This window comes from Mesoplodon densirostris, chromosome 8, assembly GCF_025265405.1.
Source record: "Mesoplodon densirostris isolate mMesDen1 chromosome 8, mMesDen1 primary haplotype, whole genome shotgun sequence".
Lineage (NCBI taxonomy): Eukaryota > Metazoa > Chordata > Mammalia > Artiodactyla > Ziphiidae > Mesoplodon > Mesoplodon densirostris.
The window spans coordinates 13,885,933-13,899,630 of record NC_082668.1 but is presented as its reverse complement, the minus strand read 5'-3'; the positions used below and the strand labels follow the sequence as shown (position 1 = coordinate 13,899,630).

Here is a 13,698-nt window from a genome sequence, read left to right as displayed (position 1 = left end):
TAAATGACTTTCAATATTAGTTCTCCAGCTTTGAATTTTCTTCTCCAAAAAAGTTACTGAGCTCTGACATCACTTTCATTTGTGTGAAGGTTACTCAGCTGTAGTTAATTCCCATTTTCTCCTTCTGAAGAGTGTGACAAAGGGACTTTTAAGAGCGAATCAAATAAACAATCCATGTTTGAAAATAACTTATTACCATATTTCATTGAATAGTGAATTTTGTTAAGTTTTTTTGTTTGCTTGTTTGCCAAGTCAGATGTTCAGGCCTGTGTTCTGTTTATAGAATGTGTGTTTTGAAAGCCCCAAAGTCACTGGTCATTTTGACAGCCTTAATTAGTCTTTTAGATTGGTAATTACCAAAATAATTGTATGAAGAAAAGCTCACTGTGGTCATCATAAATGGTGCCATCTTTTTCAATAGACCCTCCTCCACATCCTATCGTTAAACTCTGCCATTTTGGTGTTTAACGTAGAGAGCTGCCTCGCTTCCCCAATTCTACATGTCAGGGGAGGAGGTTGTGCTGAAACTGAATTAGGAAAACTGACTATTTTCACATTTAGCAGCACAATTAAAGGAACTTTTGATGATTCGGGTCCATTAATTCTGCTATTCTCAGAGGCAGACACTTCCACTGCAATCCAGTTACAAATATTAACGTTTTCAAAGGCAGGTGTTTTGCTCTATAGCCACTAACTAGGTCATATTCATTAAATTTTATTATTTCTATATCATTTAATGTACGTCAACATGTCAAGTCCAGCAAACACAAGCCTTTCTTTCCAGCCCACTGACGTTGCTGTGAATGATAAGAGGCGAACAAGTCTCACTTCAGTGGGGGAAAAAAAAAAAAAACCCTCTCCTTTGTAAACATGAACATTCAAATCAAGACTACAAAAGACAATGAAACAGATGTAATGCTGCAACTGCAACTACGCCATGCATATCGTGCCAGAAATGTGTTTCTACAGAAGGAGAAGAATCAAATGATGCCCCTTTCAAGAGATGAAGGAGCCATTGTTTGCATAGTTTAACACACTCCATGCCAGTCCTGTCCTTGGGAAAGAACCACACTGACAAGAGTGTCCAAAGTTGGTGTCACTCCCAGTATCCCACTCTGCTGAGATGTCGTAAATGAAAAATTGTTCAGCAGAGCAAAAGCAACCACAGCTCTTCTCTTGTTGAGAAACTCTTTTTAAAAACCTCTTCCTATGGCTAGTACTCTGAGATTTCCTTTTCTCTCTTTGTTCTCTCACATGGATGCTAACTGCATGTTTAATGAGATCTGCCTGTCTGCCTGGTGGACCTGGTCTTCAGAATAGACTAATCCAGGGGAACACAGACTCCAGAGTCAGACTGCCTGCATGTGACTCCTGGATGCATCAATTACCAGTCATTTGGTCTGGGGCAAGTTCCTGATCTCCAAGCATCTCTTTCCTCATCTATAAAATAGGAATAGAAATCCTTGCCCATACGGTTGTCATGAGGATTAAAAGAGACTGTACGAGTCAAGTACCTGACACATAGGATGGGCTCAATATCTTTCTATTTAATTGCATTTCTGCCACTTACCAACTAGACCGTGAAGAAGATGGCTCAAGGAGCAACATAAACAGATACTGACAACCCTGACATTTTGAAGTCATAACTCCACTACAGTCTCTCACTGATGTATACCCAGCCCACTCTCCCGACTTTCCTTAAGCACTCATTTGCAGTGGGAAGGGAGACCCCCACCCCTTATTTTCATATAGTCAATATAGCGTAAAAGTAGTGAAATTGACAAGTTCCCTTCCCTCAATGACACTTATATTTGAAGGCAGAAAGCCTGGAAAAGAGAAATAAGAAATTAAATAAGTAGAAAGATCTCTTTACATAGTGGTAAGAGCTATGAGGAAAGTGAAGCACAGTAATGGGTCAGAGACGTCTGTAGCAGAGGGAGCCTGGGCAAACTGCTTGCATCTGGGAATCCAAGATGCCCTTCCTGAGCAGATGCCATCTGAGAATCTGAGGGGCAAGGAGAAGCCATGAGGACTCCGGGGCAGAGAGAGGGCAAATGTAAGGATCCAATCATCTAATGTCCTAATTTCACAGATCAAGAAACTGAGACTCCAGAAAGGGAAGTGACTCAGCAAAGAGTCACAGAGCCAGGGCTGGAATTCTGGTCTCCAGTCTCACAGGATCTGATATTTACTACACCAACTCCCAAACTGGCCAAATGGTTCAAACTGCATGAGGGAACTTCAACTTGGACAGTCGTGGAGAGGAAAGAGTGTCCCAAGATTGTGGTAAAGGACAGCCAATCAAAGGGGTCCTGGACCACATTAATTACAACATGTGGAGAAATCAAGGTCTTTAACTCCATGGAATTCCATCCTTAGGACATTCAAATGAGAACAAGAAAAACCATTTTTTTTTTTTCTGAGAGTCAATGACTGAAAGAAAAAAGGTGCATCATTTTCTGATTCTAGCAATCAGATATTCTGATATAACCAATTAGTTTCAAATAACTAAGGGTTTCAATATGATGGCAACATAAATCTTCTAAAGCAATAAGTAATCATCATTGCATGTCCTACTTGAGTTGGAGCGATTCTGCTTTCAAATTCTCTGGTAAGTGGGGTGACACTGGCCTCATCCTGGAACCCATCTTTAGGGTTATAACCAGGGTGAGAACTTCTGAAGATTCACATTGCAACTGTGTCATGTATGTTATAGAATTTTTTCCTTAACCTAGAAGCTTAACTTAAGTTCACTCTGCAATTAAGGTGCTAGATGGAGGCGAAAATACAAAGCAAATTAGCAAGGGACTTCCCTAAAGTCACTTAGCAATGAACAAATCTCATTTTTACCCTTAGGTGGTCTGAACTTCATCTTTGTCTCAAGAGACTCTTTCAAAGAGTTGCAGAATAAACCACGGTGAACTAGACCCTCACACAATTACCTTTACCTGACAATACACTGCAAAAATACGGCTAAAAGTGTAGCTTTGTGTGTGAGTGTGTATGTGTTTCTCACATTTCAATGTGCTTACAAGTCATCAGAGGATCTTATTAATATTCACATTCTGTGGCTTCCCTGGTGGCGCAGTGGTTGAGAGTCCACCTGCTGATGCAGGGGACACGGGTTCGTGCCCCAGTCTGAGAAGATCCCACATGCCGCGGAGTGGCTGGGCCCACGAGCCATGGCCACTGAGCCTGCGCGTCCAGAGCCTGTGCTTCGCAACGGGAGAGGCCACAACAGTGAGAGGCCCACATACCGCAAAAAAAAAAAAAAAAAAAAAAAAAAAAATCACATTCTGATCCGGGAGGTCAGGTATAGAGCCAGGGATTCTGCATTTCTAATGACCAGGTGATGCCAATGCTGGCCCATGGACCACATTCTAAGGAATAAGGGTCTATCACTGCATCATGCTGCCCATTGTGAAAAATTACAGAAAAAAGACTATCTTATCTCAGTACAAGTTAAAGCTGACCATGTCTAGAGCAAATGATCTTTTATCTTATGGCTCTCTTAATCTCATGGCTGGTCATGTTTTCCTCTTTGACTTGGTTCTCTAGGATGCACCCTTAGCCAGACTACAGGACTTAATGGTTAGGCGTTTTGTATACTGATCATACTCCACTGACCTATTCCTGACTACATCTACCTTTCCTAAAACTGCTTTTTGTTGTTGTTGCTAATATTACTTTTTACCTCCTTACTATATTTTTCGTTGCTGCTATGTTACATGCATCTTTGTAAGACACTTGGAATCACTCCTTTGAATAAGATAGCGTGAGAAAAGAATCTCAACACAACCCAGTCAAATGGAAATATGCATCATCAAGGACACATGATGCACTGGAAAATTTCAGGCCCTTGCTTGGAGTGGGTGAAGTGATTGAGAATGGAGAAGCAACCAGTCCTGGGAGAGAAGTGGACTTGAGAAGAATTAACTCCACCCTCTTGCACAATTTGCTTATGGCTTTGCCAGATAGATGCCATGGGGATAGCTAAGTAAGTTCATGTTTTAAGGACTTAACCACTGAGCTCCAGTTGCCTTGGGAAGATCTATTATTAACACAGGTAACTGGAACAGCCTCTCCTGTGGCTTCTAACCTCAGAGGAAAACTGAAGCGACCCCTCACGGGTACTCTGAAATGCCAGTAGGAAGGACAGAGTTCTTCTTCCTTAGGTAGAGCTACCCATCAAAAGGCAACATTAACCAAAGTTAAAATCATTGTGTCTTCCAACTTAGAGATGCTATTGGAAGCAGCTACAAAACTGGTTGCTATTCAGGATGCAAAAGAGGTCCCATGTCAGTTACTTAACTCAGAGCAACGTATTAACCCTATGAGTCTCAATGGCCTCCTCTGTAATCTGTAACTATAATGACTTCCTCATAGGATTGCTCTGAGAATTAAATAAAGCAATGCTGTGTCAGGCACTTTGTAGGTTCTCAACAAATGGTTTATTATATAACAACTATTACTGCTCTCTTTTTTTATGCTAGGCCTTAGAGAAAAAGATTGTAAAGAAAGAGACAGACGAAAATGTTTATTCAGTCTTTCATTTTTTGACCCATGTAAAAGTTCTCTAGAGCCCACCGTTGTTACCATATATTTTTAAAGTTACCTCTGCAATGCCCTTGAGAAGTCAAAAACATGAGTTGATACAGTCAATAATAACATTCAACCTTGATCTTGTAAACTAAGTTTGTGTTGACTTCTTCACCAGGCTAGGGACTTTCCTCATTTGAAAACATAAACGTGGGATTGGGATTTGTGCTAAAGCCTGTGATTTCTGCTAAAATGTAAACACCCTTGTTATGAAGAACCCTGTCAAAAAAAACTGAAACAGAACAAGAGGGTGCTAGGAATGCTAAACTAACAGGCCTCTGCTTTGCATACTGCTTTCATTCTAGACACTGGCAGTAAAACAAGTGTTTCATTTTTCTTCAATATCACTTCCCACATCATTTCACTGACTCTTACTCCAGGCATAGGAATTTTTGGAAATTCTAGTATCTCCCACTCAATTTCTTAAAACCCTTCTTACTCTCAAGTATTAAATATCACAAAGTTCAGAGGGAAGGAAAGTCTTCCTTCTAAGAATTCCTCCTGCCCCTGTAAACATGTTTCCATATTCATAGTTTCTCAACCAGAAATCTTTAGTCAGTCAAAGGTTCTGCTTCTTATTCAAAGCTGCCTAAAATATCAAAAGGAGTACTGCTGGGGAACAGAGGTAGTTAGGAAACACCAAATCAAAGCGAGGATATGGAATTTGGGGGAATACTGAATCAATACTCTCCTCTCTTAGCCCTTCTGGGTGGGGAGGGAGAAAACACACTGATTAAGTACAGTTGCTTTTAGCAGGATGTTTCCTCTTTAAAAGAAATTAATAAGTTTGGATACAATTCAAACATAAGTTGCAGAACAATTTTTGTGTAACAGCAGAGTAAATGTCCTAAAGAATACATGTAAATAAAGTGGTGTGTTCTCATCTAGGAAACACCTAAAAGGCATTAGGCAAAAGTTGACCAAATCATTAGTTGGTGTTTGGTAAACCTCCACCTGCCTCTGTGTTTCCTTCCCATCATCTGACCCTAGTTAGTTCTTACCCTCTCTGTTACTCAGTCTTTCATTCCTGTGACCCACCCAATCATGTTCCAGAAATAAAAGTCCATATCTCTCAAACGAATATAATATATATATGCAGAAAAGAGCACCAATCCTATGTTTATAGCTTAATCAACTGTAGAAAGCTATTTAGATGAACTAATTCATGTGAAAGTACAAATGCACTTCACACTTTTTTTTTTTTTTTTTTTTTTTTGCGGTATGCGGGCCTCTCACTGTTGTGGCCTCCCCCGTTGCGGAGCACAGGCTCCGGACGCGCAGGCTCCGGACGCGCAGGCTCAGCGGCCATGGCTCACGGGCCCAGCCGCTCCGCGGCATATGGGATCCTCCCAGACCGGGGCACGAACCCGTATCCCCTGCATCGGCAGGCGGACTCTCAACCACTTGCGCCACCAGGGAGGCCCCAAACATTTTTAAAAGAAGAGCTTCTTAGCAAAAAAGAAGCTCTAATTAGTGGCATTACAACTTTGTGGCCAACACAGTAGTATATTCAACCAAAAAAAATAAAACACTCAAGCCCTGACATGAGAGAAATGCTCCTAATCATTTCTTTTTTTTTTTTTTTTTTTTTTTGCGGTATGCGGGCCTCTCACTGTTGTGGCCTCCCCCGTTGCGGAGCACAGGCTCCGGACGCGCAGGCTCCGGACGCGCAGGCTCCGGACGCGCAGGCTCAGCGGCCATGGCTCACGGGCCCAGCCGCTCCGCGGCATATGGGATCCTCCCAGACCGGGGCACGAACCCGTATCCCCTGCATCGGCAGGCGGACTCTCAACCACTTGCGCCACCAGGGAGGCCCTCCTAATCATTTCTGAACTGAGATTCTGTGATACACAAGTTTGCTCTGTGGGACTACTATGAAAGGGGGGTGGTCAGGAAATAATTAAGCTGTGCTTGATCCTGAGATTGGCCTTTGCATGAGTTGCGATTCATTTGTTTTCTATGAAAAAATTTTAGGATAACTAAGGAGGAAATATTTCTGTTTTCAAAATCTATGGCTTTTGCTCATAATTGTTCTTTATTGTTCTCACTCTTTTTATTTCTTGTTTTTTCCAACAACTATATTGAGAGACCTTTGACATATAAAAATTGTATATACTTAAGGAGTACAATTTGATGTTTTGATGTATCATGGGAAGATCACCACGATCAAGTTAAATGACTTATCCATCACCTCTACCTAGTTACCATTGTGTGTGTGTGTGTGTGTGTGTGTTGGGAAGATTTAAAGATCTATCCTCTTAGGAAATTTCAAGTGTACAATACAGTATTTTCAACTATTGTCACCACGCTGTACATTGGAGCTCCAAAACTCATTCATCGTGCAGAGGTGAGCAATCTGTACCCTTTGATGACTATCTCCTCATTTCCCCTTCTGCTCCCCTCCCCACTCCAGCAACCACTGTTCTACTCTCTGCATCTATGAGTTTTACCATTTTAGATTCCACACATATGTGAGTTCATGGAGTATTCGTCTTTCTGTGTCTGACTTATTTCACTTAATATAATGTACACAAATGGCAGGATTTCCTTCTATTTCCCTCTTTTTTAAGGTTAAATAATATGTGTGTGTGTATACACACACACACACACACAATGGAATATTATATATCCATTGTAATGGGATATCTTGGCTATTGTGTAAAATGCTGCAATGAACTTGGGAGTGCAGATAATTTTTCATTATTATTCTTAAGAGGAATGCAGAATAAGGTGGGTTCTCACTAGGAGTCTGCCTGCATATGAGCTACTACAGTGCCTTGGGTTAAAACTAAAATCAAGATTGCTTTGGAATCCACCTCTACTTTCCTCAGCAACTGCCCTAAAAGTAGGCCCCCCGGTAAATGCCCTCACTCAGCATCTCTTCGTTCTCTGATCTCCATAATCCAAACACATTTTGAAGATTTCCTGTCCTATTATGTGTATATTTGTATGATATATATGTATTTTTATATATTTATATATTTTGTGTGTTTATATTTTCGGTCCCCAAAAGAGAGATTTCAGAAAGGGTATTGTATGAATCCAGCAGTGAGACAGGTTTTCTCAGCAAGACTTTCTAGTGTGTCTCAAATGTTTTTTCAGTAGATGACAGCTTGCTCCAATACACACTATTCCACTTCCTGTATTGAAGTGGGCTACCCATAATCTTCTTCCCGCAGACTATTCATTTTCTCCCTTGACAACTAGGATTTGAGGACTTGAAGCAACCAACACAAAGAGTCTTAAGGAAGTGGATCAATGTAAGCTAAGCTTCATCTTCACTGCACAGTCCAATCACAAGGTTTTAGGTTCAAAAGGGAAGCTCTGCCCCACAGAACCCCACTGCGTTTGGGTGCCAACTCAGAGAATGCATCACTTTCCAGTTTCCCTTTAAGAGTTAACTGATGGGACGGATGCCAGGCACATGACTCCACGCTGCCAAAATCGCTGCCCAAGCTGCCTGACTAGATGGGTAAGATCCTTTGACATGTCTTGGCAAAAGCTGGTTCCAGAGTGTTGGCCACGGTGCTGAAGTGAGGGGAGGGGTGCAGGGACCCCTTTCCCAGCGAATCACCCCTTCCCCCAACTCTTCTTAAGACATTGGGCTTATTCATTTTGACAAGATACCCTAGGATTTCAAATCTGACATCAATTTGTTGAAAGTAATGTGTGTGTCTGCGTACAAAGGTATCTAGGATACATATTCTTTAGAGAAAAGTCGAGTGCTCCAAAAACTCTAGAAGAACCCCATTAAAAATAAAGCAAAAATCAAAAACAACATTTAGGGCTGTTTATTCCAATTGAATGCTACTTATTTCTGTGCACTTGTTTACCAGATCATTACTGAGACTTGGTAAAATGAATCAACTGCAAAATAAAGTCATCTTAAAGCAAATGGCAGACAATGACAAAGCCACAATCCTGAGTAATCATTCCACAGTAAAAATTATGTTCTATGCATGCTTGAAGATTTTACTATCTCTATTTTTACTCCAGCTGAACATTTTTTTTCAAATGTTCTTTTTGACCGATTATCCTTCCTGCCTTGAAAATGTGCTTGCTGATATCAAGACCAGGGCAGCCCCTGGCACAGGGTCTGCTAACAGTTAAATCCCCTCTGGGTACCTGCAGACTGCAGCCAGTGGTAAGTGAAAGAGAAGGCACCCTGGCCACTGACTCCTGACTCATTTCACACTCCGGTCACCCTCACCCTCTTGGGCATCTGATGCCTCTTTCCTCTGCCAGGCAATTAGCTTCCGTTCTGTTCAACTTTCCAACCTCTGGCTTTAGAGAAAAGTCCTGGCTGTGGGAACTGGCTCTGGGCAGCTCTTGGCTCGCTCCTGATGGGTGACTTGCAAGAGTAACACTTTCTTTGACACTCTTAAAAGAAGCCGTTTAATTCCTAATGATATTTCCTGGCAAAAAGTAAAATGAAACCCACAATGTGGGATTCCGGTCCAGCAAAGGCAGGCCAAGAGTGTCACTGCTGAACCCAAGTCTTGCTTCAAGTCTGTTCCCACTCGCTTCCCTTTCCCACAAGAGTTCATTTTTCTTCCTCCTGACACTTGCAACCCGGAGTGTGACACCTACTGGAACTTACGAACATCTGGGGAGGTATGGATATGATTTGGGCATCAGATGAGAACGTCTGGCTGCTGCCCCAGGGATTTCCCGCGGAAATCACCCGGCTCTCTTAGAAGGCGTTTCAATAAGGAAGTAACCAGTAAAGTTGGCGGGAGAACCCTGCAAACATCTTAGAAAAATACCAGAAACCACTGGATACTTAACGACCCACGTCTCCTCCAGTCTAGTTCCCTCAGCCCTTTCTGGACTCCTATAAAGCGGTTTGTGGGTTTTTACCCTGTGGAGGGAGGGGGGTGAGAAGGGCATTTATTTCCGCGAGAGCGTTCAGATGAGGTTCCCAGCTTTAGCCCGGGCGAGGACCTCGGATCACACCCTCTCCTCTTGCGCCCTAGTCGCTAAGGGTGAAGGGGGCGCGGAGACCCGAGGACCGAGGGGTTCCGCTCCGTAGACTCCCCACCCCTCGGGTCTCTGGCACCCCACAACCTAACGCCCACGGGGCTCGCGATGCGTTCCCGTCACCTCCTCACACCCCCAAACCCAGGCACATCCTCCCCCACGCTGCGCTTCTGCTGCCCGCGCGGCTGATCCTCTGAGTATCCCTGGTCCCCAAACGTGCCCCCGGTCCTCACGCGTCGGTGCCGCTGCCTCGCGGAGGTGGCGCTGGCGGCCCCGGGCGAGGCGGCGGGGGAGGCCGTGCGGGGGCGGGGGAGCCGGGGTGCGGCAGGGAACGGGGCGCCGAGGGCTCCGGGAGGGCGGGCTCGGGCCCCCAGCAGCCCGGGGCGCACGGGGAGGCGCGGAGGACGCGCTGCACTCACCCGCTGCTGCTGCCGGCTGCTGACGGCCACCGCGGCGGCGGACGCGGCGCTGTGTCGGAGTTCGGCCGCCTGCCCGGGTCGCAGCAGGCTCCGGGTGAACCTGCGGGTCCGCTCGCTGGCCATCGCCCGTCGCGGGCTGGAGGGCGCGTCCCGCCGCCCTCGCCGGCGCCGACCTCCTCTACCCACCGCCGTTCAGGAAGCGGAACTCGGAGCCTCCCCCCACCCCCCTTCCTCGTTCTACTCGTAAGAGGCGGGTTTTTCTCTCTGACACCCCCCACCCCTTGCGCTCCGCCGAAGCTTCGCGACGACTTTCCAAACTCTGCGCTCCTGCGGGCGCGCGCGGCCAACTCGGCAGGCGGCCCCGACCCGGCTGCTGCGCCTCTGGAGCGGGGGCCGCGGGACGCGCGTGGGGCGGCTCCAGCCCGCGCCAACCCCCGGGCTCAGCCGGCCACCCGCGGCTGTGCCCGCCGCCCCCGGGACCGGCGTGTGGCGGGGGAGGGGCGCGGGGCGGCGGAGGCCGCGGGGCTCCGGGCGGGGCCTGCCCACCGCCCTTGTGCCCATTTGGAGGCTCCATGCGGCGCTGGAGCTCTGGCCGCGTTCGCTGGTTTCGCCCCGACTTTCCGGGGCTGGCGAGTGGGCGCGGGCACAGCTCAGTTCGCCCTTCCAGCCTTAGAATCGGATCAGAGGCTTATAAACGCTCTGGTGGCTGGGATCTCCGCAGCATCTCCCGAGCCAGGCTTTCAAAGTCTCCTTGTCCCAAAGTCCTCACTCAGGGCCTTGGAATAAGCTTGCAAGTTCATAGATGCCTCAACCAGTACTCATGAAACGACTACTATGTGCCAGTGCACGTTGTTCTGGAAACTGGGCTAAGAGGGGGAACTTACCAGCCCCACCTTAAGGCTGTGAGAGGCTGATGAGGTTTTTGAGCTTGGGGTAGGAGGCAGCATATAACCAAATTAATAAAAGAATACAAGTACGTGAACAAGGGAGTTTCAGATAATACAAGCTAGAAACCGGTAAATCAGGGTAATTAATGTGAGGTAAGAAGCTGGGGAGTATCACATAGGGTGAACTGGCTAGAGCTGACGGTGGCCTTCCCAGGTAGTGTGGGTCAGGTATGCGGGTGGACTGATATTTGTGTTGTTTTTCTTCTCCCACTCTTGCCACACATGCATCTGGCCTGCACATTGTCCCCAGCTCTCTGATTAAAGTCTTCTGAGAATTCTCATCCTGAGTCACACCCCAGCGTGGTTCTCCAGCTCCATGTGGGGCTGGGAGTCGGGAAGAGCAGCCCCCACCCCTAGGATACCAGTCTGAAGAGATCCAGGGCAGCCACTCCAAGTATTCTAGGTTTTTCTTAACAGCTTTTTATAAATCTGTGACCCTGAATTTTTTCCCAAGCCAATATATAGTTTTAACACAAGGTTGCGTTTGGGTATAAAGAACTCTTAAGTGGCTGATAGATGCACTTGAGTCAGCTCTCTGATACCTGGGGTTCAGTTAGCCAGAGGTACTGGTGTAGCATCATTTCAGCACATTCTATTTAGAAATCGTGACGGGCAGAGGCTCTGGAAGATTTGGGAAGTGCCATATGAAACACTGGTCGGCTCTACTATACCCTTCATAGCAAACTACTGTGCCTTGCATTATGTGCTTTCACACTGGTACCCAATATGTGACCAAGGTCACCTTTAAGGGTAAGCAAAGTAGGTGGTTGCCTTGTGGTGACACACAAGATCTCTATGGGAGTATCTCCCTCCAGCCACAACCTCCTCTAACTGGTGTGCCTTGTGGTGATGCTTTCAAATGCATACTTTCTTGAGAGAGATAGTTCATTAAGCACTTCTGAAAGAACTTGAGCTTCCCAAGAAGAGGTATCTAGTCTTTGTCCATGGTTTCAGAACACAAGAGTTGCTCGGTAATATTGATTTGCAGATGACTTTCCCAAGGGTTAGATGGGCTGGTGCAATCAGAGAGCTGAGTGCCTGAGGTAGAGACAGACAGAAAGGTGTGCTGGAAGGGAAGGCTGGCGTACCTGAAAATTCCTCAGAATGTGTCCTTGGTATGGCAAGCAAGGCACTGAGCTGCTTCAAAACACTGAGATCCCATGCAACCCATTCTTTAACAGTATCAAGTAACAGAAAATCACTCGCCCTTCCTTTATTACTACAAACTTTGCTTTCTCCAGCTTCAGGGGGTTACCCAGAGCACTGGTGTGAGAGGATTTGATGAACAGATGCCTATTTGTCCTACCCTTACCCTGTATGATGTTCACTCCATGGGTCACACTGAGAAGGAGGGTAAATGTAAGTGACCTTTACACTCAGGACATTTTAATAATGGCCCTTGACAGTCATGTAGCTTTTAGTTAAGCTGCCTTCTGGATTTCAAGGATAGAGTACTGAGTGTCTGCATAGACACACACATCCTTTGCTGCAGGGACATAACTTCAGGTCTGCTAATTTGGGATTCTCTGACTCTTTGCTGGTCACCCATCTCTCAGTTCCCTAGAGAGACATGGCTAAGATGCTTTGTAAAGACAAACCTATGAAAGTGCCGTGAAGATCCTAATTAATGTAAACTACGCACTTGGGTGATTATGCTGTGTCGATCGATGTAGGTTCATTAGTTGTAACAAATGTACCACTCTGGTGGGGGAATGTTGATAATGGCAGAGGTTTTACATGTGGGGAGGTAGGGGGAGATCTCTGTATTTTTTTCTTTATTTTGCTGTGAATTTAACACTGCTCTAAAAACAAAAGTTAAAAAAAAACAAAAACAAAAACAAAGAAAGCAATGTAACACAACAATGAAAAGACAAATAGCCCAATGGAAGAATGGGCAAAGGATTTGATCATACATTTCTCCGAAGAAGATATGTACATAGACAATGCTCAATATCATTAGTCATCAGTGAAATGCAAATCAAAGTCACAGTGAGATGCCATAATGAGATACCACCCCACAAGAAGGGTCATAATGAAAATATGGAAAATAGCAAGTGTTGGGGAGATGTGGGAGATGTGGAGAAATTGGAACCCTTGTGCTTTGGTAGTAGGGATATAAAATGGCACAGCTGCTTTGGAAGAAATTTGGCTGTTCGATAAAATGGTAAACATGGAGTTACCATGTGACCTAGCAATTCCACTCCTAGAGAAATGAAGACATACATTCACACAAAAAGTTGTATTATACAAGAATGTTCACAGCAGCCTTATTCATAATAGCTAAGAAGTGGAAAAAACTTAGATATCCACCAATTGAATGGATAAATAAAATGTGGTATATCCATACAATGGAGTACTTTTTGGCAATAAAATAATGAAGTACTGGTATGTGCTACAATGTGGATGAACCATGAAAACATTATGCTAAGTGAAAGAAGGTAGCCACAAAAGATCACATATTTATGATACATTTTTTAACGAAATGCCCGGAATTGGCAAATCTAGAAACAGAAAGTAGATTAGTGGTTGACTAGGGCTGGAGTGGGTTGGGGGAAGGTGGGGAGTGACAGCTAATGGGTACACAGTCTCTTTGGGGGATGGTGCAAATGTTCTAAAATTAATTGTGTGGGTGGTTGTACAAGAAACAGATTACAGCTATTGCTTTTGGGAAGGGGAACTTGACAGCTGGCAGACAGGAGTGTCGATATATATTAATATACATGTTAATATATACACCCTGTGTGCTTATTGGA

The 13,698-nt window shown here is 44.9% G+C and overlaps 1 protein-coding gene across 8 annotated transcripts in view; it reads right to left on the bottom strand.

The window, feature by feature from the left end:
- Positions 1-10,227, bottom strand: part of DOCK10 (dedicator of cytokinesis 10) — a 288,876-nt gene extending 278,649 nt beyond the window's left edge. For 7 of the 8 annotated variants that reach the window (XM_060107388.1, XM_060107385.1, XM_060107391.1 and 4 more), the window contains exon 1: positions 9,999-10,227. In XM_060107388.1, the coding sequence (XP_059963371.1) occupies positions 9,999-10,121 (123 nt within the window). In that variant the 5' untranslated portion in view covers positions 10,122-10,227. The remainder of the gene's footprint in view (positions 1-9,998) is intronic. The other variant, XM_060107390.1, reaches the window with a different exon arrangement.
- Positions 10,228-13,698: the final 3,471 nt, after the last annotated feature.